This window comes from Amblyomma americanum, chromosome 2, assembly GCF_052857255.1.
Source record: "Amblyomma americanum isolate KBUSLIRL-KWMA chromosome 2, ASM5285725v1, whole genome shotgun sequence".
In the NCBI taxonomy this organism is placed as follows: Eukaryota; Metazoa; Arthropoda; class Arachnida; order Ixodida; family Ixodidae; genus Amblyomma; species Amblyomma americanum.
This window is the reverse complement of record NC_135498.1, coordinates 1,217,979-1,243,832: the sequence shown is the minus strand read 5'-3', so window position 1 is coordinate 1,243,832 and position 25,854 is coordinate 1,217,979. Positions and strand designations below refer to the sequence as shown.

Below are 25,854 nucleotides of genomic sequence, written 5' to 3'. Positions count from 1 at the left end.
CCAAAATAATTAATGAACACAGAAGAGAGGTATGTTGCCGCTAGAGAATAACGAAACCATGCGTCCATCATATCGTCATTCGACTGCCAAAGCAACGCTACACAAGTCGTGTAATTGAGGTCGAATTCGGAGATTTCTGCTTTGTATCTCATGCGATTATCTCTGATAACAGCAATGAGAATTGCGACACCAGAATAAGGAGACAAATGATACTTAACACAAACGCTGACAGGTACATTAAGAACACAAATTAGAATTCGCTTTTAGCTTTAGACCATGTCATTTTGTACGCCAATGTTATTGAAACTTTCAGCTGGATATACGTATAGTCTCCTAAAATCGAAAAAAAATAAAAGAAAAAAAGCCTAACGATAAATTGATTACGCGTGATATCATTGGGCTCTGCTTTATAAAAGACAAAGCATGGAAAAAGTTCAGGAAAAGAACCTGACCGTAAAACAAAAAGTTGCCGCGGTGGCTCAGTGGTTATGGTGCTTGGCTGCTCACCCGAAACACGAGGGTTCGATCCCGGCCACTGCGGTCGCATTTCGATGGAGGCGAAATGCTAGAGGCCCGTGTACTGTGCGATGTCAGTTCACGTTCAAGAGCCCCAGGTAGTTGAAATTATCCGGAGCCCTCCACTACGGCGTCCGTCACAGCCTTAGTCGCTTTGGGACTTTGAGACCCTTAAAACCAATTAACCAACGCGTAGAAAAAAACTGCGGAATTTCGAGCTTTACGAAACGCCATGACGCCGGGAAAAGAAAAGATTGATGCGTCGATTTGTAGGAAGCACGGATGACGTGAAATGAACATTGACGGCGAGGAGCAGATTGATGAGTAGATGGAAGGAACTACAAAAAAAAATGACAATACAAAAAATTTGCGGCGCTTTAGCTCTGGTTAAACGTGGAGTGACGCGATAGCTACAGATGGCCGGGTGAAAGTTACTCAGTTGAATTGCAGTCAGTCTTTCGCTGCTCCGTTTCGCTGGGCGTTCCTTCTTCATCTTCGTCCCACTTGACACGGCGCATGCGCGCAGCTGTGGTAGCTCGGTTTCGCCGGCGCGCCGCGCCGCCAGTAGTAGCAGCTGCTCCGCACCACGTGGCTGGTCACGGGACAAACCACGTGACGAACCACGTGATCAGCCACGGCGCCGCGACGCCGGCAGCTGCTCCGCACCACATGACCAACCGCGTGAAGGCTCGAAATGCTACCGTAGTGTAGCTATCGCTACAAAACATGCAAACATCGTGTAGTACGTTTAATGACATTTTTATCGCTGCAGCAGAAAAGCTGGAAGAAACGAACAGTGACCGGCATTTCGAATTGTAACCCAAACTCGCATGCGTACGAACAGAATATCTTCCAGGTATCTTTGAAACGAATTTCTTAGTACAGTACGATGCATGAAAAAGTGTTACGCCGTCATTGTTTTATAAACTTCGCCCATGGGATTTACTCTTCCACTTGGATAAAATCAAAGATGCACTTTTAAAGATGTTAAACAAAATATTGAAAACAGGCAAGATACCTAAAGAACTTCAAATGTCAGTTATTAGACGTGTTCACAAAAACGAGAAGGGAAATAGTTTACCAGTCTGGCTATTATGTACAACCGCGTACATGCTGAAAGGCATGTAGTCACTGTAACGCAGTCATTCAGCGAAAAATAGGATGTTAGATCTTCCAAGAGGACGTGTCAGCTGTTGTAGATTGTTTAGCACACAATAAAATTGTTATAAATCATCAAGAAACCAGGATTCCTCAAAGGGCACTTTCATTAGATATATTACGCCCAAAATACGCCCAAGTAAAACGCATGCCTCTGCCAACCATTACGGAATAAGCCAGTGGTAAAGGATTTAAGAAGCTTTCCAGGGATAATCATGCCGTTTATGTTTGCCGGAGGCTCAGGGATACGCGAGGGAAAACTCTTTTCTGCTTAAAAATAGCTAACAGTAACTTCATGGATCCACTAATTTCTAAAAGCCCAGCTTTTTGGAATAAAATCATACTTTTACCTCACAGAAATACCAGTATGTGAAGGCGTCGTAAAAGAGAAGAGTCATGTAAACCAATAAGTCGGTTAAGTAAACTGCAATGGTTAACGTATTAGGCACCTAGTTTCAATTAGAGATACTGTTAATAGCCATAGCGGCGCTTTGCCATTCGAAAGTCGCGCACCCGCGTTGAGCGCCCACCAGGGAACGACGTCCCTGCCTCGGCAGAAGCAGCACTGGCGCGGCCGGGTGCAGTGGCACGTGATTTAATGGACGTCGCTGGCTGCGCGCGGACAGCCGGCGCCCGGCTCTCGAATTGCGCGAGAATAATAATAATAATAATAATTGGTTTTTGGGGAAAGGAAATGGCGCAGTATCTGTCTCATATATCTTTGGACACCTGAACCGCGCCGTAAGGGAAGGGATAAAGGAGGGAGTGAAAGAAGAAAGGAAGAATAGGTGCCGTAGTGGAGGGCTCCGGAATAATTTCGACCACCTGGGGATCTTTAATGTGCACTGACATCGCACAGCACACGGGCGCCTTAGCGTTTTTCCTCCATAAAAACGCAGCCGCCGCGGTCGGGTTCGAAACGCGAGAAAAGCCCAAAATTTGTTTCTGCGCCACAACACTAAGGGTAAGAATGTTTTCGAAATTCTAAAGGCTGATATGGTTATTACCATTAGTCAGCTACAAAACTCTATTTGGAGCCAGGAGCCTATCTGTAATAGTTAAAAAACTTACTACTAGAACCTAGTTAACAAGCTTGCCAGTTAAGGTGATTGACCTGTTTTCTGGCGTCCACCAACCGCGGCATTAGTTTTCTAAAAAAGCCACCTTTCTACCTCAAAAAACCTGTTTCGAAAAATGATTGGCATGCCTTCCTGGAACACCCGGTAAATAATAGTGGACTTAGTGAAATCGGTTATCATATAATGGATCGCTTTATACGGTACATGCTATAAATCGCATCCTTAAAAACCTATGGCACAAAACTAGAAAAGCAGGCAGACAAAAAAAAATACTCTACTCTATGAATGCATTCAAAATGTGAGTTCTAAGTATACGGGGCTGACGCCCTATCATTATTAAAATCCTATTAAAGTTTTGCTAAGGCAATACGTAGCATTATGAAAACAGATACGTTAAACCACGAGTATTTACAAACTATGCAAAGAAGACCCAAAATTCTTTTATATAGCGGCGCCGATTTCATCGTGGGTTGCAGTTCGACCTTGAACGTCCTTGCTGCGCCGCTGCCATAGAAACGCATCACTTGACTTCACCGAACCGTCTTCACCGTCGCTGCGCCGGGGCTCCACAGCTATATATATATATATATATATATATATATATATATATATATATATATATATATATATATATATATATATATATATATATATATATATATATATATATATATATATATATATATATATATATATATATATATATATATATATATATATATATATATATATATATATATCCACCCAACCAGGGCCTGTTGGGCCGATAGTTCCTGGCAGCCGAGCAGAGCCGCCTCTCAGTCCTCTCGGGTAGGGGAAGGGGTGATGGGAGGAGAGAAGGACTTTGCCTGCGTGCCCGAACCATGTGAAAGGTGTCTGCCACCTCCCCACAGAATGAGCAGCGGCCGTCAAAAGACGAGTCAAAGTGCTTGAGAACCGCCGGGCACAGCAGGGTATTTTCAAAGAGCCTCAGGAGAGTTCATTCGCCAGCTTTACCCAGTCCCTCCAGAGGAACCGGGTAGCGCCGATGTTCGACACGATAGTGCTCAGCAATATCTTTAAAAGAAAGAAGAGGGCTGTGATCTGGGTTAAGGTCGTCCCAAGAAACGCCTGGCGCCCGCTATGTGAGTGCGCGAACTCAAAGTTACGACAGGCTTCGCAAGAGTCTGTGAGGATGAATTTAGAGTCGGGATGGGAGGCTGCGATCGCTACCTCCTCCGCATGAGTTGAGCTGGGGAGCGGCTGCTGCCTGACCACGTATCTAGCCGAGCAGACGCGGCTTGGCGTCTGTAACGTTGAGTGCGTTCCGCACGCTGGATAGGAAGCGGGCCCACCCTGCCGCCCTGGCAGGTGGCAGTTAATGGTTTATCGCGAGAGGTTGGTCACCCAATGAACGCTGCGCGCCCTACTGCTGCGGTGCCGCGTGTCTGCCACAACGTTGTCGGCGCTAATGCATGCAGCCCACATCTCTTTCTCTCACCCCCGCCACGTAAGTACATCAAAGCGCGATTGAGGCGTCCACTGACCCAGGGAGCCAGTTATGCGCCCTTCATTTCCACGAAATCATCGCCGTCTAGAACGTTGTCAACGCCGACGGCAATGACTACAATGAACGCAGACAGCTTTCGCTTTGTATATCCTAGATTAGCTGAGCTAATCCACGTCCATTTCTTCAATGAAGTTAGTGACAAACTGTGTGATATAAAATCACCATCTAAAATGATAACGGAACTAAAGAAGTAGTGCTCAACTTTGTTCTTTAAATGTGAATTCTCATTTCATTTCCGGAGTGAGAACTTCCTTTTGTGTGAAATTTTTTCTTTGAAATCGTGTGGCTGTGCAGTGTTTCGTATCTCCACCTCCGCTACAGCTGGACGAGCCTTCGCGCGAGGTGTTCCGGCGGGGCTACTTCCTGCACTCGGAGCGCGAGCTGCTCGAGTACGAGGCGGTGACGCGCAAGGCCTTCGACAAGCTCTCGAACCCGGCGCTCAGCGACCTGCTGGGCTCGGCCGTGCTCGGACTGGAGGACGAGATATCGCAGGTCTGGCTGTGTCTCACGAACCGAGTAAAACCGTGGAGTCGTGTGGAAGCGCACTGAAAAGGAGGAGGGAAACACCCCCAGCATGTGTAGGGCAGCCACTCTGCATGCCTATACGGACATCGCCGTAATATAATTGCACGAGGAGTCTTTTCCTTTCATTTTAGGAATGAGCCAAATCCAGAAGCCGACACTAAATGAAATTACATTCTAATACATCTTTCCCTTGGAAAACTATGCCAAGGAAAGGGGCGCCATAACGCCTAAACAACCTGTACGCAAATCATAAAATGAGCCAGGCCCTGCTGGCGAACAGATCAAAATGGGCCGAATCCACTTGCGAGAGCCTTCTTTATCTGCTTGAGCCGTATCGATCGACTGCCTAGGATGTGTCGCGGAGTGATGTGAACCCAGAAGAGGATAATAACGAAGGGGGCGTCTGCAAGTGTGCGCCGCTGCTACATCCAACCTTAAACTAATAAGTCGGGCTGGTTGGTGCTACGTTTCTAAATCCTTTATAAATGGCAGACAGGAATCGACAGGACCAGTGGTTGTCTTGTCTCCTATCTGCGCCTGCCATTTCGCTACTGATCGTGAATTTATGTTTATGCCATGAAAAATCATAGTTCCCATACATTCTGGCCAGTTACTTAAGAAACGAAGTCTGTCACGTCAGCGCTTTTGACAAAAGTATGCTGTTCACACTTGCTTGCATTGGTGAAGCACGACAGTGCCCCTAATTGCGCACACTGAATGCTCTGGTTGTTTTTCTGCTCAGATCACAGCATAATAATTTAAGCTTTATTTCCTTAAACGAAGTTTCAATTAATACGGTACAATAAAGTTGATGGAACGAAACAGGGTCAAATCTGGAGTCTGACATCCAAAAGAGCCAAATCCAAGGTTTACATGCTGATACTGGCCAAATAATCTGCATAATTTTTCAGTACATCGTGGTGTAGGGTTGCTGTAACCTGTATGTAACACATATCACAGATATTACTGCTGTAGCGAACCATGACGGCCGCGCCTGATGCCGCCCAGGCAGATCACTGACGAAGCGCCGATGAAAGAAGAAGCGCTGCACGCTTCGGTTGGACTGGCCGTCTTCTGCGACGCGCGCCGCCCTTCTGCTCGCCGCTTTGTGTCGCCCGCCGTGAACTCCTTCCCCTCTTCTATTTGTGCACTTGGCTGCTACATACATACTGCTACTGTTTATGCGGGTTTATGTGGCTTGGCTCATTTAACACACTCCTTATATATAGATAACCTATCTTACTGCATAAAAGGGGAGCGCTTTAAAGGCCTTCTCAGCGTCAGCAATCTACTCATGCAGTGAATTACTTTGCCGCAGTCACTTGGCGGGAGTATTGATCACTGTCGATTATACTGCTCTCCAATATGTACCAAGCAAGAATTCTGTATACCTGGAATGAGACGACTACGCGAGGTTGTGCGAAGCCGTAACGTTTTTCAGGAAGGTCATCACCCTGAAAATGGTCTACCTTGGCGATTCCATCTTGCTTTGTAAATTTTTTCACACACATTATATATATATATATATACATATATATATATATATATATATATATATATATATATATATATATATATATATATATATATATATATATATATATATATAGAGAGAGAGAGAGAGAGAGAGAGAGAGAGAGAGAGCTAAACCGCTTTTTAGCCACCTCTTCACGATCAGCCATTCACATTAATGCGCGTAGCCATCGCAAAAATATGATGCCATCCATGATTTCCTTTTCACCTTATCAACCTCATTTTCGATCATTGCTGTTGCAGAAACTTGGTTGAATGAGAGTGACAAAGACTTTCCAGAAGAGGGTTGTAGCGCCCAAAAAGACAACACATAGCAAGCGGGACGGGACAGGCGCAACTTCTGTTTATTCACAGCGAATGCGAATGAATATAATGACAACAATCAAGAGGGGTAGCAAGAACCACACATGGGCGCGAGGGTTTTGCAAAAAAAAAGTTGGATAAAAGATAGGTGAGGAACGCACGTATCTCACACCCGTGTATCTAAAAAAGCAGTTTCATTTTTATAAATGAAGATAGACGGGGCGCTTACACAATCGCTAGTTTCTTTTAATATAGAAGGCCTCCAACAGTTCACGGGCTGTCTGGTCCTTACTTCTGCTTAAAACCTTTGCTTCTTTCAGCCTCGCCACACACTTAGTCTTCCTTTCTTCTCCGCGGGCTTTACAGTGATGCGGCAGATGAGAACCAGTGCCATTTTGTAAATCCCGATTATGGAAATTATGGATTATGGAAATTTGGAATGAGTAATGAATTCCATATAAGGGCAATGGAACCGGTTCCAATCGCGGTTTTGGACGAAAAATCCAAAGGACATTAGACTCTCATTGTAGACACCACAGCAGGCAAAGTGAATGCTATCGCATTTTATTCTTTAAGGGTGTGGTTATGAAAGCCCCCAGTTTTTATTGCTGCCAATTTCCACAATCTATACGGTAATTTGGTTTTATTGCCTCAGCCGACCTCGACGGTTACCCAGCAAAGCGTGGCAATAAGGCATCTGATGTGCAGTCCTGTCTTAGCATGAAACGACTGTGCTGACTGCTCTTCAGCACTGCAGTCGCTATTAGCCATAGTACGTGCATCAGGTGCTGCACGGAAGCCTGCCACTAATTATCAAAAAAAAAAAATCCATGGGTGCACTTAAGTCTGCTTAGGCGCAGTAACGCGAAAGCATTTCTCTTACTGCTGCCGATAGTGTCGTTGCTTGTTCTTTGGCGTTTCGAAGTCGCGTTCTCGCTCTAACTTCGGTTCTACCACATCCGAAGACGTGGGTGCCGCTGGTAGGGCTTCTAGTGAGCACATCGATGTACTGATTAATTAATCTGTAAATTTATTTGATTATTTATGTAATTTGTTGTTAATTAATCTATTCATAAATTTGATTAAATTACCCATGAATGCAACAAGTGATTTGCTAAGTGAATGAAATAATTAATTCGGTCAATTAATTTCAATTTTGGTGACATACAATCGGTTAAGTTGTGAAATACATTTGAAGTGATTGACTAATTGAACTAATGCCTGCATCTAATTATATGATTACCCGTTTGATTAATATTTTTGTGACTTAATTATTAACCCACGCTAATTACACAACAGATTAATCAGCTGTTGTATTATTACCCCTATAATGGATTATTAACAGTTGGTGCGGACACGCTGTGCCGACAAGTCCTGTGGACGCCACTCGCGAGACAAGACATGCTTTGGCATTAAGAGGCTCTACGAGGACACAGGGTATCCTTGTCAGCTGTGACACCAGTGCTTTCGGACCTCAGAAAAGAGGTGCACCATGTTAACAAGCTGGTTAACTAAATGCTGAACCTGTCTGGTGTGTACGGAAGAACAGGTGCACAGAATTCGTGACTACTTGGGCGGAGAATGGGCGCAGCGCGCACGCGGCTTGCGGCGCCCGACAGGGAATAGAGCGCCCTTTCCTCCTTCCCCACCTGTCTCCGTTGCCACGAACGTGGAAGATGGAGTCGAGTGCAAATAAGGTTGTTGTCCGCCAACAGCTTCCTAGGTCTACGGCGGACATTAACTTTTTTAACTATTGCAGATAGGCACCTGTTTGCAATGAGATATTTGCAGCCGGCGGTTAATAGGATAAAGCTTTTACAACTCCCTCGGCGCTGTGGGCCAACCAAGTTTAGTCATTTCTCGCCCAATTTAAGAATCGCGCAGAGCGACGGCGCCCGCCAGTGGTTTCCGATGGGCCCGCGATGAACTGAAATGGCCACAATCTGTTGCTCAGCCACACCGAGGGAAGTCGTGTGGCTTCAAATATCTAAAAACTCATGTGGCTATCGCTAACGTTCAGCTGCAAACCAGGCGCCTATCTGCAATAGTTGAAAAGATATTCAGTTCATATAATTAACCTCTAGTCTGACATCCGCAAACTCTCTTTCTCAAAGGGTTTATTCTTAAATATCAGTGGCGGGCATCCCCGAGACAACCTGTATATCTTATCGACCCGCGCAGAGAACTTGCGACCGCTGCAGACACTTTGGTGGCTCAAGCGAACAGTGGCACAAAGGCTAAGTTGGCGCCCTGCAAAGAAGGTCGCATGATTACGACGGGAAGTGCGAGGTAGTCTAGGGACTTAGGAAAAGAGCGATCGGCATGCTCATCGCACCGCAAAAATTTTTAAGCTAGCTTCGTGAGGATATCGGCGTTGATGCTCCTCCTCGCCCCCCTCAACTCATACACGCCGACGCGCCAGAAAAAAGAAAACAGGCCGAGACTGCACCGCTCCGCACCCCATCCCGGCCACGCTTCCTGGGCGCGCCCGATGACGTCAGTGGGCTCGCCCAGACTGCCCCCCACGGCCGGACGCGCGTGCGCCCCCCCCCCCATCCCCCACTTGAGACCGGCTGTGACTGCCCACTGACGTCATGGGGTAGGAGACGAGCGGTGAGGGGTCGCCCTGATCGGTTGCGATCTACTGCGAGCAGCGATTTGTTAAAAGTATTCGTAAATTGTAAGGTCCACGCAGCGCTTTTAGATACAGCAGCACCTCTACAGATCTGTTGCACTGGAATGTGAGCACCGAACTCATGACACACACGGAGTGCAGCGTGCACTTGCCGATTGCAGGCCATGGGGTCCCCTGTCCAGCTCGAGGAGAAGGTTCGCAGATATGTGAAGATGTCCGTCGCGGACCTTCCGCGCTGCAGCAAGGTGAGGCGCACAGTCGAGTTCTGCCAACTTCGTGGCACCTGGCGTATAACATTTCATTTCCTATTGCTTCCCATCTCAGAGCTAAAAAAGTCGCTTCACAGAATTTCCTTCCGCTATGCGCCTGGCGCAGGCGTGGACGGCAATTCCCTCCACCGAGACGAGGCGACACGCTCAGCTTCCAACCACTTTATTTTATCTAACATGATTCGAAAAGACCAGCGCGGAAACAGACAGGGACACGAGAAGAAAAAACACTGACGACAGGACGAGCGCTGACTAACAACTCTTTTTTGTCGAGGAACACCCAGCACAATATATGCCAAAACACCACGTGACAGTCAGGGGGCCAATGATTACAACCTAATCCACAGTCATCGAGGGGCGGTCAACACATGCTTGAACCAGAAGGAAAAACCACAAAAAGTGAAAAAAGGGGGTGAAACCTTATGCAGTGAGCATATCAAAAGTACTTTAACCAGCAAAAAAAAAACAAGGAAAAAACCAAGAAAAAAAACACAAGTGCCAAACAACATCGTGGCCAAAGGGCGGTGTCAGAACACTTTAACAACAACAAAGAGCGAGCCTAAAAGGGCCCAAGCAAGCGAAGCAAAAGCAGTCAGAAATCTAAAAACAGATAAAACGTCATGCAACCCTACAGATGCCACAAACAACTGAAACCAAATGAAAACAACCTAAAAAGCAAAAACTTGTCAATGCCAATAAGGTAAGAGGTAAAAAACAGTCTGCATGTAAAAACACAATTTGGACAATTACCACTTATGAGCCGCACCAAAAAAATCTGAGGAGAAGAATGCGCACGGGCTAGCATAGGAAAATTTATGAGCAAACGGGTATTGGCAGGCGAACACGTAAAATCAGTAATCTTTAGGCATGGTCAAGGAAGCGCATTTCTTTCTCGTGCAGTGAAATTGAGGGCGTGCTTACGCAACTGTCCCCTGCCTTAGCAATAAAGTAGGCCTCAATGACCTCCCTTTCTGTTTTGTTTTTTGATGTTGCTAAGAACCTTGTGTTCTCTAATATAGGTTTACACTTGTGGCGAGGCTGGTTGCAGTGGTCTGCTAGATCACTTCCAGACCCTCTATCTACGTTGAGGAAGTGCTCCCTGGCCCTGACATTAAAGCATCTTCCCGTCTGGCTTATGTACACACAACCGCACGTTAGGGGTATCTGATAGACAACCCCTGTCCGGCAGTGTGTGTACCGTTGCCCGTGTCTCGTAGTGCAGGTCGCCTGTCTTGCCTTGTTGTTCAAGACACATATCCTCGATAGCTTGCACGGTGCGGAAAAGACGACCTGGACGTTATACCGTCCTGCTACCTTTTTCACGTTGTGGGACAACTTGTGAAGGTACGGTATGACTGCAACGCGTTTCTTCTCTCGCTCCTTCCCAACCTGCCTCCCCTCCTTTAACTTTTTGACCATCGCCTCACATATATTAGTAACTAATGAAGGCGTGTACCCGGCAGAGTAGAGGCGCTGTATCTGGTTGTCAAAGCTTGATTTTGCCATTTTTCACACAACTCTTGGCTAACGCCGCCTGAAGTGCGTTTGTTACTATCATTCTTTTTATTAACTTTGAGTGCGCGCTGTCAAATGATAGCAAACTCTTTCTAGACCTTACGTTGTAATACCAGCAAACATGGTCGTCCTTAAAAAGAAGCAACACGTCTAAAAACTGGATGCTGTTATTGACCGGCAACTCAATGGTGCAATTCAGACCACCAGAAAAGGCTTTGAACAGTTCGGAGATACTACTAGCGGCCTCCGGCAAATGGTCAATGGTAGCTGTGTCCATGACTACAAGGTAGTCATCCACATACCTGTAAACTTTCACAGCATTTCACAACAAAACACAACATTTCACAACATTTCACAACAAAAGTACTTTTGATATGCTCACTGCATAAGGTTTCACCCCTTTTTTTCACTTTTTGTGGTTTTTCCTTCTGGTTCAAGCATGTGTTGGCCGCCCCTCGATGACTGTGGATTAGGTTGTAATCATTGGCCCCCTGACTGTCACGTGGTGTTTTGGCATATATTGTGCTGGGTGTTCCTCGACAAAAAAGAGTTGTTAGTCAGCGCTCGTCCTGTCGTCAGTGTTTTTTCTTCTCGTGTCCCTGTCTGTTTCCGCGCTGGTCTTTTCGAATCATGTCACACCAACTCGCCCAAACGGCAATTTTGATTTTATCTGACATGTACCTAAATGACATCGTGAATATTGATACAACCGCTTAATGTATCATGTACGCGGATGATACCAGCATACTACTAACAGGTATCACTGGCGATGAACTTGTCCATGCTGCAAGTGTATTGTTGGCAAGATTGGATGAGTGGACAGGTAAAAATAGTCTACACATTAATGCAAGCAAAACAAAAGTTGTTTTCTTTCCAAGTAAAAACAAACGAATAGCACAGAAAAGACTATCTATTTAAACACTATTCCTCTAGAAATTACTTCTACTATTAAGACGTTATCGGTTATTTTCCAGGAAATGTCATGGGATGCTCACGTAAACAGTATGCTTATCAAGCTGGCTAGGTAATAGGGTTAGTATACTGCAATCGTTCTGTACTGCCACCAAAGGTTCTTCTTATGTTAATCTATAATGCCTTGTTTTCATCTCGACTTAATTTTTGTCATTTAGTTTAGGTTCCAACAACCTATGGAAATTTGCAGAAGCTTCACAAATTACAGAAACGATATTTGAGAGTAATGGAAAATCTGCCTTTTAATTCACATACTTATTACTTGTTAGCAAATACAACGTATTCCCTGCTACTAAATATTTTGATTATGTTCTCTGTAAGGCTTTTAAGAATGAAAAGGCAAATAATCGTACACGTCTACATCATCTAGCCAGGTTACAAGAAAATACTCCAACACGCCAGACACGCCACACACAAGTTTGGAAAGTTGGAACCTTTAAAACAACATTTGCCCTACACACTTTACAAAACAGGTTACCTAGACGGTTAAACAGATTGCATTGTGCACATATTCAGTTTGAAAAGATGACATTTAAAGAACTTCGCAAGTATTTTATAACACGGTAAAAGTTTCTCTGCCATTTATGTGTTTTCCTTGTCGCGTTTCTCATTCTAGATTTACTTATTCCCTTGAATCGCGTTTCTCATTCTGGATTTACTTATTTCTTTGAATGTTGTTCAAACAAGCAATGAATATAATTCATTCATTACCTAACTCATCACCATTCCATTCCTGCTTACTGTTATTTAAACCGCCTGAGTGACCTCTTGCTTGCTCGTTTTTATTGTTTTGTTTGCTTGTTTGTTGATACAAAAAATTAAATGAATAATGCATTCTTGTGTATAAAATTGCGTTTCTTTTATGTAGTTATTTATCTGCAGTTTCATAGTTCCTGCAGTTTTTTCCTGTTTTGTATGTAATGTGCCATGCCTTGCTGTAAAGTGTATAGGGGGGCCGGCGGCCTTGTGAAGCTGTCCTATGAGGCAGCTTTTACTGCCGGTCTCCCGTGTCACCTCATATGGCGCAAATAAAGGTTATTATTATTATTATTATTATTATTATTATTATTATTATTATTATTATTATTATTATTATTATTATTATTATTATTATTATTATTATTGTTGTTGTTGTTGTTGTTGTTGTTGTTGTTGTTGTTGTTGTTGTTGTTGTTGTTGTTGTTGTTGTTGTTGTTGTTGTTGTTGTTGTTGTTGTTGTTGTTGTGGGCTAATACACGAATATATGCCAACTGAACCCGCCCTCGTCAACGACAGATGCGCACATAAGTCGGCTCTTCGTCGCATAGGGAGAAAAAGCGCCACTTGACACAGGCTGTCTCGAGATTACAAATCTGTTTTGATACCGTGATCGCTCTTGTAACACGCTCTTTGCTCTAACTGGTTACAACAGTGCTGTCAAGATTAAGGGAACAATAATTTCAAGTGAGGCAGTGGCTAGCGAGAAAGCCTTCAGAATATTTTCCTTCACTGGCATTTTTTACGTCCTTTGCGTGTTCTCATAACCTATCGTACAAGCATATCCCAGTATCCGCAACTTAATGGGCATTGATAGACTACGCCTTCTGTGCATTCAAGAAAAGGTCATCTGTGCTTCTTGCCGCAGTCACGTTGCTGGATTGCCTACAGATCTGTCACTGTGCAAAGCTTAGACAGCTTGTTAGGTGCGGGAAACACGACTTTCGCGTCGTGACGCTGGGCCGCTTATTCCGGGCTGTGAGACAGAGTGTGCACGTAAGGAACCGCAGCTGCCTTCTGTGTGCGCTGAGCGCGGGCGTCACCCGTTCGAACCTCAGGGCGCAATGTCCTGAGGAGGCCTTCAGCGACTGAAGTGAGGAGGCGCTGAGGATGTCCAGCGTTCAGCAGTCTTTCAGCTTGATTGCTGAACGCCTCTGAGATCAGGCATGGGCACGTTTTGATGAGGGCATTCCTGAAGCACAAGATGGCTATAGCTCATCAAACGAGCTTGGTGTGAGCAGAGTTGAAAGGCAGAAGGGGTTTTGTTGGCCCGCGGCTCAAGGCACCAGCAGGGACCATCACGTTTAAAAGAGAACCGAATAACTAAAAATCCGATCCGGCCATATCGACTAAGAGTTCGTGGGTAATGTTAGGAGGTTCATCACCATTTCAAAAGTAGATAAAATCACATTGCTTTCGCAATCGAGCGCCTGTGCATCACAGTTTAAGACAATTAAAAAAAAAACTGGCGGTGGTTCAGCTCTGGTTAAACCTGGACTGACGCGATAGCTACAGCTGGCCGAGTGGAACTTGGTCACGTGACGAACCACGTGATCAGCCACGGCGCCGCGCCGCCGGAAGCTGCTCCGCACTACGTGACCAACCACGTGACAGCGTGGCGGCGCAGCCACAGGGTTGCGCGCCGCCACGCTGAAGGCTCGAAATGCTACCGTGATGCAGCTCTCGCTACAAAATCATACACGTACCGCAACACCTTGGGCACATTCTTGTTAGTTAGGGACATGTACAGGAGGCGGCCTGAATGAGCAAGAACAGTGTCTCTACGGGCTGGGTAATGCAGGAGCCTATACAAACACCCTGTATTTGCAGGTGAGGAGTCTCTTCAAACTAGATGTACGTTGACTGTGGGTAGACTTATAAAAGCTCTAGGAAACCACTAACAGAAACGCCACTGTGTTATGAAAGGCAACGGGATCATATTTATCAGTGGAATGTTCAACGCATTCAAGGAGTAGGCTATGGGGCAAAGAGTAAAAGAGATCTTTAATGTCAATTGAAAATGCTTGCGAGCACTAGTCAATGCTATTGGTGAAGTAACAGAGTATCGCCAAGTTTCAGCGTCAGAAAGAATGGCTCTGAGCGGAACCTGAGCCTTGTGGGTTTTCGCGCTAAAGAATATATTGAAAGCATTGCTATTGCTATTTTCAATCGCCTTCACAACAGCTCAAAATTCAAGCGTTCACACAGTTTCTTAGCGCGGGACTTGAGTTTGCGCGCTGATACATTAGGGTGAGAATCGACGACGAAAGAGGCAGCGTTCCCAAATTTTGTTGTTGTTCAGTTCGTATATATTCGTGGACTGGCCCACAACAAGGTTGTCGGAAGTCGGGCGTGTCGCCTCGTCTTTGTGCGGGTGTTGCCTTCTTCGATCACGCCCAGTTTGGCGCCAACTCGTGGTCGCAGTTCCAGTGGCTGCGCTTCCTGAACCACACGATGGAGAAAGTGCGACCCGTGCACCGGGGCCAGGTGGTCGTGGTGCGCAACGTTGGTTTCGTCCAGAAGCTCGCCGAGATCCTCGAGGGACGCCAGAGGTCAGCAGCGTTGCGCCACACGTGTACATTCTGCGCAGCTGTGGCATCTTAAGAAAGGAACTATAGGTCGACCGCAAGCAGAAGAAAGACGACGACACAAGCGCTTTTAGAAAGAACCAACAAGAAACACAGCCAGAAGCACAAGAAAAACTGATAGAGGCAAAGAACCTAATCGGACCTCAAACCAGAGGAAAGCAGAAAACAAACAAAAACTAGAAAGAAGTTAGAGGCGTAGGTGGTAAAGTTCTTTGCTATACAAGTTAACCTGGGCTCAAAGACACAATCGGGGCCTTTCTTAGCCATGTGGAACGCCTTGATTAATTCGCGTGTCCCCATCTCTCTCCGTGTGGCTAAAGTTATACACTCATTGAAAATTGGCTCAGGATTTGCGTTTTCTGCAATGCGCTAGCAGATGCGCAGTCCTCGGATGAGACACGGATGTTTCGTTTTATCTTAATTACGGCTACATTAGTGTAGTGCACGCGGCAGCATGTCGGGCTACCCGAGGAGGTTGCGCCATTCACCCAGCGGATATAGAGCGCCTTTTGGGGGCCTCACAACACACGTGGAGTTTCAAAACGACAGCTTCGAAACGGTGCGGCATACTCTTCTCCATAGCACTCGGCAACGGTTAGCAAACGCCCGCCTCCATGGGGATACTGTGGGCAACGAGAAAAAAATATTTCTAAAAGTTTTGCTTTCATGCGTTTCAATGGGCCGCGGTCCCGTTCCGTACCCCCAGCCGGGAATCACCCCCACGCGCACTTAGCCCGGTGTTTTAAAAATACGTCGAAATTACGCTCCTTTCTTTCGTGGTCTCTTCTAGGACGAACTATACGCTATTCTTCACAAAGGGATGGCGTCATAGGTGAATTCGCAAAACTCTTCTTGCCGGCGCTAAACCTACTTTTCACTCGTCGGTTCGGGCAGTGATGGCTGCGGCGTACGTGAGCGCCCCTTATGTTTGCAAACGCGGTGGTGGCCTACATAACGTCCTGTCTGCCCGACCTAACACTGACCACATTTCAAGGGCCGTTGGTGAACAACTAGCGTTTTGCAAGGTACATACCGGAACTATCGTGCTTGTCTTTGCAGCATTTTCCTTGCTTCTGGTTAAAGCTTACGAGTGTGCAAGCAGAAAGCTTTAGCGCAACAGATATCATTGCTTTAATGTCTGTGGCCTTCAACCAGAATGCACCAGTGAGTTGCTTCCTACGTAGTCCTGCCGTGGTGTCTATGCGCGTGGATGCTGAAGCCCCGCGCGGGAGGACTCGCTCACAGGCGGGCATCTGCCGCGCAGGCGCACCATCGTCAACTACCTGGGCCTGAAGGCGCTGCTGGTGTTCTCTCCGCTGCTGGCGCCCAGCTCGGAGGGCGGCATGGCAGCGCTGCGGGGCAGCCTGCTTACGGGGGGCCGCGAGCAGCTGCCGAGATGGCGGCTGTGCCTGCGCGCCGCCGAGGACGCCATGCCGTTCGCCTTCCTCGGCATGTACCACGACGCGTTCGTCCGGGAGCACAACGTGCTCCAGCTGCGCGCAGCACTCGGGAAGGTCAAGGACCTGCTGGCCGCCTCGCTCGAGGACGTCGTCTGGCTGGCCTCCAAGGATGCGCCCAGGGCCCTAGAAAAGGTACTCATGTTCCCCTCAAAGGAAACTCGGCGGCGTCTAGGGGGCGTCTTTATTGTTTCACATGTTACCGTCGTAAGAAAAGTTACTACTGTGTAACACGAGATGCAGCGATAGCTATTTAGGCGTTTACGTCTGGTGTAGTGGTCACGTGATGCATCACTGCACTGGCAGGTGGCTGTTCCAAACAGAGCCACCCGTAGGCTTATGCGAGCCAGATTGACCGGTGCAGCCGGTGGATGCGCTAGGACCCTGGCACCGGTTACGCCGACGGCGACGAGAAAGCAAGGGACGGGCGCCTAAGAGCTGCGAAGAAGAAGAGCATTAGCCTGGCCGCACTGCCATTGCTCAGAGCGAGAGCCGGCTGACCTGGAAAGACCAGAGGCTGTTTCGGCGCCCTGGTTCCGCCGCCGGCTGAGCGCTGCCCTAAGCCCCCGTTACAAAAGTAACAGCGTAAAAGGGATCGGGCCGTAAGAAGAAAGCGTTAATACAAGTTCATTCCTAAAAACGGGCTTGCGCGAAAACCCAAATAAGCGAGAAAGAAAAGAATCGAAAGCAACACACATGTACACTTGCCTCCCTTGGGCAAGTGTAACCAGGAATTTCTGTACAAGTTTTCGTCAAGCAGAAATAGCTCTATCGAGTAGGGGGGATAATAGCAAGTCGGGTTGGAAAAATATCGAGGACACGTAAGTCTGCCTGCGTGCTTTGAATGTGAAAACATTGTGCAGTACTGCTGTTCCCGTTGGCGAGTTTGTGGTATGAGCAACTTCGGCCCCCAAACCGCACACCATTCGGAGCTCCCTGGGTATTAGTGCCCATGTATGCCGAATTGGTCATTCCCTACTTGACGTTCGTAGATGCCGGTGAGTCCTCATGCCATTATAGAGGCGCAGCGGTTAAGCGATGCGCCACTGCACTGGCGGATGGCTGTTCCTGTGACAGCCCTGCCCGTAGGGATTGTGCGATCCACGTTGCTCTTCGCGCGCAACTTCTCGCGCAGCTGGCGCGGCGCTTCTCCGAAATTAGCCGAGTTACTATAGACTGGGTAGATCGCGTAAGCACTTTCTGTTAACACTGCGCATGAGCCAAGCAATGCTTACGCATCAAGAAATATCACCGCGGCCGGAATCCGAGAATACCTCACGGTCCGCACGACGACGGCACCTCTATGGAAGCGCCGCCGAACAGTTGCCATCAACTGGCTTCGAGCTGACGGTGGCTTATGCTATACTAGCGTTGTCAGTCTCATGAACAGGCCTGCATTGGAGCAAGAAGGGAGAAAGCTGCCCTCCAGCGCACTCCCTGCAAGTTCCGGAGCACACTTGGATCATTGAATGCTTACTCTTATCAACGGAACTTCAAAGAATAATAACTTATCAGTGGGATGAGGCTTTTAAACGCGGCACCGGGGTTCCTGAGCATAGCAAATAGAGGAGATTGAAACCTCGGCGAAAATGCTGATTGGTGCCATAACTTTGCATGATTTGAAGGGGAATTGGTTCTCGTTGTCAACCTTAAGTATTCCCTATTTCCAGTGATGTAAATCTGCCGCTCAGCGTATATCCTGCCCTTTAAAAGGAGCCTGCTGGAGATACTCTCTTTTTACTCCTTTCACGTTTAGACGATAAGGTAAGCAGGAAGACAGTCAGTGAGTGGGGTATATATACGCGCCCGGTGTCTGTCCGAAGTGGCGATTCATCCTCGCAACGTAGAGCCCCACTACTTAAACCAACGATTGCGTTCTCTCAAGTGCTAGTTAACTTTTGAAGGAGCCTGTTAAGGCTGGTCAGATGATCGCCACGGTCGATGAAAAACTATGATGGCACGATGGTCGGTGATCGTACAAGGCAGTTCGCAGTATAAAGAGCACTTGTGTCTTCGCACGCTCGCCAGGCGAAACATTCCCGGCTGTGCCAGTCAACTTCAAACTACTTAACGGAAATCGTTTATTAGGGACGGGAGACAAGGAACAAAGCAGTTAAGAAAAATCGCTGATGGCCGAGCTCTGTTAGGCCAGGATATACGTAGCGAAAGCGCGGAGGCGTCTGCATCGGAAGGGCGCATTCACTAAATGTGCCTTTATTGGGCGTTATACCTTGCGCCGTCGTGGCGGAGTGGTAGCGTCTCCGCCTCAAACGCCAAAAGCCCTGGTTCGATCTGGAGCCTCGGCACAGGATTTTTTTTTTTCTTCAGTGAGTGGGCGGGGGGTTTCAGTGGCTCCCATAGATGCCGCCACCGAATACGTTGGTTGGGGGGTTAAGCGCAGGCTCTGTTAAGGCGCGTTTATACTACGGCGTAACGCGCGCGCGCGCGCTGCACTCGACGTCACGTCGGCCAAAGCGAGACCCTCTATACTCCAACTGCGCTTGACCGCCGACGCGTTCGGTGGCTTCGGCACACTCTGACCGCACTGGCGGAGACTTGGAGCATGTCTCTATTTCGCGCCGAGTGCGCCAGCCGCCGCCGACCCGGCCAGACCGATTAGGCTCCGCGGCGAGGTGCGCGTTGTGAAGTAATTCAATACCTTCGGCAGTTGGGCGGAGCTGTTCTTTTCGAGCTCTCGGCTAATTTAATCAATTCACAGTAAACATCTGAAGGTACATGCAAGTGAGCGAGAGAGCCCGATCCAGTGGACCCGTTGGATCCAGCGGAAGCCGTTGAAGCGTTGTGCGTCGGCTTTAGTTTCAAACCGCCAACTTTAAACGCGAGAGCCCTTGAGCACCCATCCGTTTTTTGTGGCAAAAAAAAAAAAATAACCTGGCCCTTGCAACCTTGGGAGACCTCGACGCCGCCTACTGCACCGTGCAACCGCGCCGTTCAAGGAATCACAATCCGTTGGCCCCAAAGCCCCGACCAGCCTCCGATGAGCTCGACGCGCCGACCTTGTCCTGGCCCCTCGCGATCGACTCCCCGGACTGGGGTTATGATATTTAATTTGCAACGGCTGCTCACGGCGGGAGGGGGAAACGACCCGCCGGCGCCTAACCTAAGCGTGCTCCCTCAGAAGCATCGCACGCTCTGTGGGGCTGAGGTCGCTGAAATGCAGGCCGGAGTTTTTGCGAGAACTTCGTCGTCGGGTTCGGGAACAGGATCCATCGTAACGCTGGCAAGACGCCGGTGCAAACGTAAACGAAGCGACGGTAGCGACCCCCGACTAGAGCGCACTCTACCCCGATAGAGGCCTTCAACGTGCGGCGGCGGTAGCTTTCATTTCGGCAGCTGCTAGACCGCACCGCTAGCCGCCAGAAATCACGGTCTTCGTTTACGTCACGTCTCACGTCACTCCGTCCTATGACGCCATAAGAGTGCGCCGTGACGTCATAAGATTTCCCGAGTTTGAATCGGAGAGCGGGAAAAACTTTTTCAACTTGGAATCCAAATGTCTTTGAAATAAATGCATCTTTCGCTCCCGGACAAAGCCATGAAATGCCGAACTATTAGATATTGCTAACAAAAAAAAATTTGAAAGAGTTCTCCTCACTGTCCCTTTAACGTCGCAAAGCGACTCGGGCGATGAGGGACGCCGTAGTGGAGGGCTCCGTAAATTTCGACCAGCTGGGGTTCTTTAACGTGCACTGATATCGCACAGCACATGGGACCCTAGGGTTTCGCCTTAATTCTACCGCCGTGGCCGGGATCGAACCCGCGTCTTTCGGGTCAACAGTCGAGCGCCGTAACCACCGCGGTGGCACACGTTTATCGTGTAGTTGCGTTCGTTCAAACTGAAAACGTCATTGCGAACAAATTCTGACCTTCGTGAAAGGCCGCGATCCTCGCGAGCGAACCGAGTAACACTCCGCGTGGTGAGACGAATGCTTCGAGTCTCACTGTCGGGTTCAATTTTACTTTCAGCTGAAGCGTCTTGACTTTGTCGAGTTCTTCCCCGCCTGGGTGATGAGTGAGGAAGAGCGCAACGTCTTCTACGAGTCGGTAAGTACACCCCCTCTCACTTATACCGCATGGTACGAAGGCACCCATGATAGGCCGAGTGCCTTCATCAAAGCAAGCAAAATAGAACACAGCAGTAAAGTGCCGTCAACGAATACTTGCATATAACTGAGCTGTATATAACTGAGAGGCGTTTTCTTTTCTTTTCTGTGTGGTTTTCCGTAAGGTGTAAGATCCCTTTAATCTTGTAAGTCGGAAGCAGAGTATTCGCCCTTTCGTATTTTGAAAAAATATACGCTCTTATGTGTTGACACTGTCGGCTCGTCAGTGCTATGATCAACGTTTTCAACGGTGATCTCAGTATGTAAGCCTAGCAGCCACCTGTGCTGCGGTTTTCTTAGCGTTCTGACTGAGCCCTTGAGTGCGTTAAAAATTGTTTCCCCGCTCTGCGTGATGAGCAGAAAGCTAGCTGAAAAGCGCAGGTCAGCGTTTGCTGAAGCGATCGCTTGTGTACCTTTTTATAGCGTGTCGGCATGCCTCATATCCAACTCGTACAATTGCGCATGTAGTGCTGTCCTTCATGCCACAGCTCCCGGCACATTTGCAGCTGTCAGATTTGGGTTTCCCAGCGGCACTTGAGAGCTGTTGCAGCCGCTGCAAGGAGAAAAATGACGGACGACGTAGCGTGGTTAGGCCAAATGCGAATTAGGTGCGCTCGCACTTCGATTTTAACTTCGGTTTCGGCTCGGGGCTCTGCTTAAGAGGGCAGTGGTGTGGTCCTAGTCCATTGCACACAGATGAAAGTTGACGAAGACGACAACATACAAAACACAGCGCAAGAGACTGGGATGTTTTGCTGCGGCGATGACTTAGTGGGGGGAAAAATGGGAGGCCTGTTAGCACTGCGAACGCGAGATTCAGCGGCCGCAGTTAAGACATTTTTTTTTCTTTACGATATGTTGTGGTAGAGAATATGAGAGCGGCCTCACATCTGTATAGCTTTAGTGCGGTCCTTCTAGTTTCCACTCACAGTCGGTATTCGTCTAGGTCCCCATGCACTCAAGTCCGCCGCCAATAATCGTCCCCTCTGGCGGTGCGTTTCGCAGCATGTAAACCGTGCTCCATTCCCCCGCTCTCGCCACGCCTACCCTCCTCCTTCCATGATAACCATGTTCCGGATGGTTACCGCCTCCCAACGCTCTCTTCATAAACTCCTTCTTCCACGTCAACCCTCCTCCTCCTGCTTCTAAGGTAACTACCCTCCGTACGGTTCCCATGGCAGCCAAGTACCGGTTGCGCCTTCTCACACTCTCACCACATCATCCGCCTTCTGTTGTAGCCACCGCCTGCACCGCTGCAACCACCCTCTAGTTGCGCCTTCCCACGCTGTTCCCCCCGTGCCCTCCCAAGTTCCTCGGTAACCCTCTTCCTCCTACCAGGGTAGATACCTTCCGGGTGGTTTCAACGACAAACACCGACCGGTTGCGCCTTCTAACTATCTCGCCATACCCTCCTGCTTCCACAGTGGCCATCCTCCGGTTGGGGATTCTTCGACTCTTCTGCTGTACCTTCCTCTTTCCACGGTAACCACCCACCGGTTGCCCCATAAATCCTCCTTCTATGGTACTGTGGAGTAGAACAGACACAAGTCGTCGCCGGGTCTCCACAAAATATATCTGACAGGACCCGCTCAGTCTAGAAGGGGCATTGCTTGAGGCCATCTGGTGAACTTGTCATTGAGAAAGCGGTGGTTCCCGCAGGTAGGAAGGGGACCGACAATATCTACGTGCAAATGGCTGAAGCGGGCGTCCCTGGACCGGAAGGTGCCAAGAGGAGTCGCAGTGTGTTATAAGGACTGGCGCCAGCAGGTCTCGTGATTTGCCACCGAGACAGCAACTCTCGCCATGTGTCAGCGTGGTGCCATTACCGCGCTTCGCCCGGTCGTGGTGTGGGACCAAACGGGGAGCAGAATTCTGAGAAAATCCCCTTTCGGGAGTTCCCGCCGCCGCCAGCAAGCGGCCGTCTTCAAACCTTCCCCGTGCTCGCTAATGGCACAAACAGTCTGGCTTCCCGTTGCGGTTCACAGGATGGACCAAAGAATTGAGGGTTCGGCGGTATGGTCGAGGGCGACCGATCGACGCATCACAAACGAGGGGAACGGCGCAGTCGGGAAGAAAGGCGTCCTCCAACACCAGAGAGGTGTCGCGCATGCGAAGCTTCGAAACCCACTCGCTGCTATGGAGTGTTCTGCCATTGAGTGTTTCAAATGCCAAGGACGGCTGCCCCTGGCGCAGTCAAGCTGTCATAGTACAGCTCTTACTATATGGGATCCTTGCCATCTTGTGGTGGAGAAATAGAGATTATTATTATTAATATAATAGATAGTTGGCCGTAAAGCCCACAAGACGCGGGTTCGATCCCGGCCGCATTTCGATGAAGGCGAATTATTCTAGAGGTTCGTGTACTGTGCGATCTCAGTGCACGCTAAAAAAGCCCCGGTGGTCGAAATTTCCGGAGCCCTTCACGACGGCGTCCGCTTCGGCAAACATCTCGGGGGCGGGCACGAGGGCCGTCTGCCAGAGGCTTCGGACGGAACAAAACATCTAAGATTGCGGATATCAGCGCATCACAAAGAAAATCAAAAACGCTAACTGGCACTGGAACGAAGACGCACACACACGACCAAGCGCTACTAACAACTGTTTATTCTTCGGAAGAGGCATGAGTATAAAAACACCGCACGTCATACCATGCGCAAAAAGATGTGCAGTAGTCCTAGATTCGGGCCTTCACTTGTAAAAACAAAAATAGAGCACACACGAAGAAAAAGGGTTTGTCACCCACCGCGTGCACATTACAAAAACTTAAGATTGCCGTCCTTCAAATAGTTAAATTTCGTTGCTCCAGAAATGACCGAAGGCCCACTGACACTGCCCGCCGCGGTGGCTCAGTGGTTAAGGCGCTCGTCTACCCGGGTTCGAACCAGACCGCGGCTGCCGTGTTTCGATGGAGGCGAAATGCAAAACGCGCCCGTGTGCTGTGCGATGTCAGTGCACGTTAAAGATCCCCAGGTGGTCGAAATTATCCCACTACGGCACCTGTTCCTTACTTCTTTCACTCCCTCTTTTATCCCTTCACTTACGGCGCGTTTCGGGTAATTTCCTTGCTTCAACGCCAATGTTATTTTTTTTTCACTGACACATTGATTATCTGCTGCAATCTTCATGCAAGAAGCTTCGATGATTTCTCGTTCTTTCGCGCGCTCTTCCTATACCATCTGCCTTTTGTATCGATAGCTACATTACGCTACCATTTCGAGCCTTCAGCGTGGCGGCGCCGTGGCTGGTCACGTGGTGCGGATCAGCTGCCGGCGGCGGGACGGGGGGGAGGAGGGGGTTGGAGAGAGGGGGGGGGAGAGTGCATCCACGTCCAGGGACGAAGATGAAGAATGAACGCCCAGCGAAACGGAGCGGCGAAAGACTGACTTTGCAAGTCGACTGCGCGAGTTCCACTAGGCCAGATGTAGCTATCGCGTCACTCCAGGTTTAACTGGAGCTAAACCACAGCCAATTTTTTTAATAGTGGATTGTATCCCTTTAAATCTTATTCGCAGCTACTTGTCTAACAGGCCTCAAGTAGTGTATCTTAATGACCAATTCTCTTCTACTAAAGTAATTAACTGTGGCGTTCCCCAAGGCTCTATACTAGGCCCATTGTTGTTCTTATTATTTATAAATGATCTACCTAATGTACTTACCAATTGTAACTATTTGTTATATGCTGATGACACGACCATCTACTCATCACAGAAATCGCTTACCGCACTTCAAGACGCACTTAACACTGATCTTAACAATGTGTATTCCTGGTGCACTGATAATAAACTTCAAATCAATCCCTTAAAAACAACCTTTGTACTATTTCATAATCCACTAACGTCGATTTCTTCTCCAATAACTGTCTCGTTAAATACTTACGTTATACCGACATCTGATACTGTTAAATTTCTGGGCATTACTCTCGACAAACACCTTAAGTTCAATAGCCATGCCAACTCGCTAATAAAAAAAGGTTTCATTTGGCATCCGCATTATCATTAAAACACGCGCATTCTTCCACCCTCATATTATTAGATCGTTGTATCATGCTTATATTACCAGTCATTTATCATACTGTTTATCTTCAAGGGATAATACATATGCCATTCATCTCAAACCGCTTCAACGCCTTCAAAATCAGGCAATAAAATCAATGACCTTTAGCTCATTCCGCTGCCATTCTTTACCTATCTATCAACGTCTTAACTTTTTCCCCATTCAACAGCTGTTCTATCATAAGTTATCACTCAATACATTTCGTCTCTTTCATCGTGAAACAACCTTAGACAGTCTTCCTTTTGATAACCTCATGAACAAAAATAATACTAGGTTTTCAGAACGCTATAACTTTCTATTACCTAAAATCATATCTAACTATGGTGAATTTGCACTTCATTTCTATGGTATTTCAGTTTGGAATCGCATCCCTGTTAATATTAAGTCATCTCTTTCATCGAGTTTTTTAAACACAATATGAAAAGAATACTGTTAGCAGAACCATCTTTTCATTTGTCATAAATGCATTTATTCAATTTTCTTTACATTATTTCTGTTATTGTATCGTTAGGCTTCATGTTTCTGTAAAACACTTTGTATTTTTATTTGTTCGTAATATGCAGAAGAGCCAAATTTTTATTACTGATTACTAGATATTCCTGCTTATGATTATTTATTGTGATATTACTGTATAACGCTGTTTTTAGTATATATCTAATTGTCTTCTATTTATTTGCACTTGTTCCCTATGAATTGTATTTCTTGCTGCTCTAATACTCTTATGCACCCACTAATGATAGGAGGTCCCCCTGGCAGTTTCCCACTCTGGGACCTCCTGATGCTGAATATAATATGTAAGCCCGTTTCTTGTACATGCAATAA

At 47.6% G+C, this 25,854-nt stretch overlaps 1 protein-coding gene across 1 annotated transcript in view; it reads left to right on the top strand.

The window, feature by feature from the left end:
* Positions 1-25,854, top strand: part of LOC144118313 (neprilysin-1-like) — a 73,034-nt gene that overhangs the window by 28,124 nt on the left and 19,056 nt on the right. Inside the window, exons 12-16 of the mRNA XM_077651277.1 lie at positions 4,624-4,794; positions 9,460-9,543; positions 15,235-15,362; positions 16,663-16,990; positions 20,843-20,920. Coding sequence (XP_077507403.1) covers positions 4,624-4,794; positions 9,460-9,543; positions 15,235-15,362; positions 16,663-16,990; positions 20,843-20,920 — 789 coding nt within the window. The remainder of the gene's footprint in view (positions 1-4,623; positions 4,795-9,459; positions 9,544-15,234; positions 15,363-16,662; positions 16,991-20,842; positions 20,921-25,854) is intronic.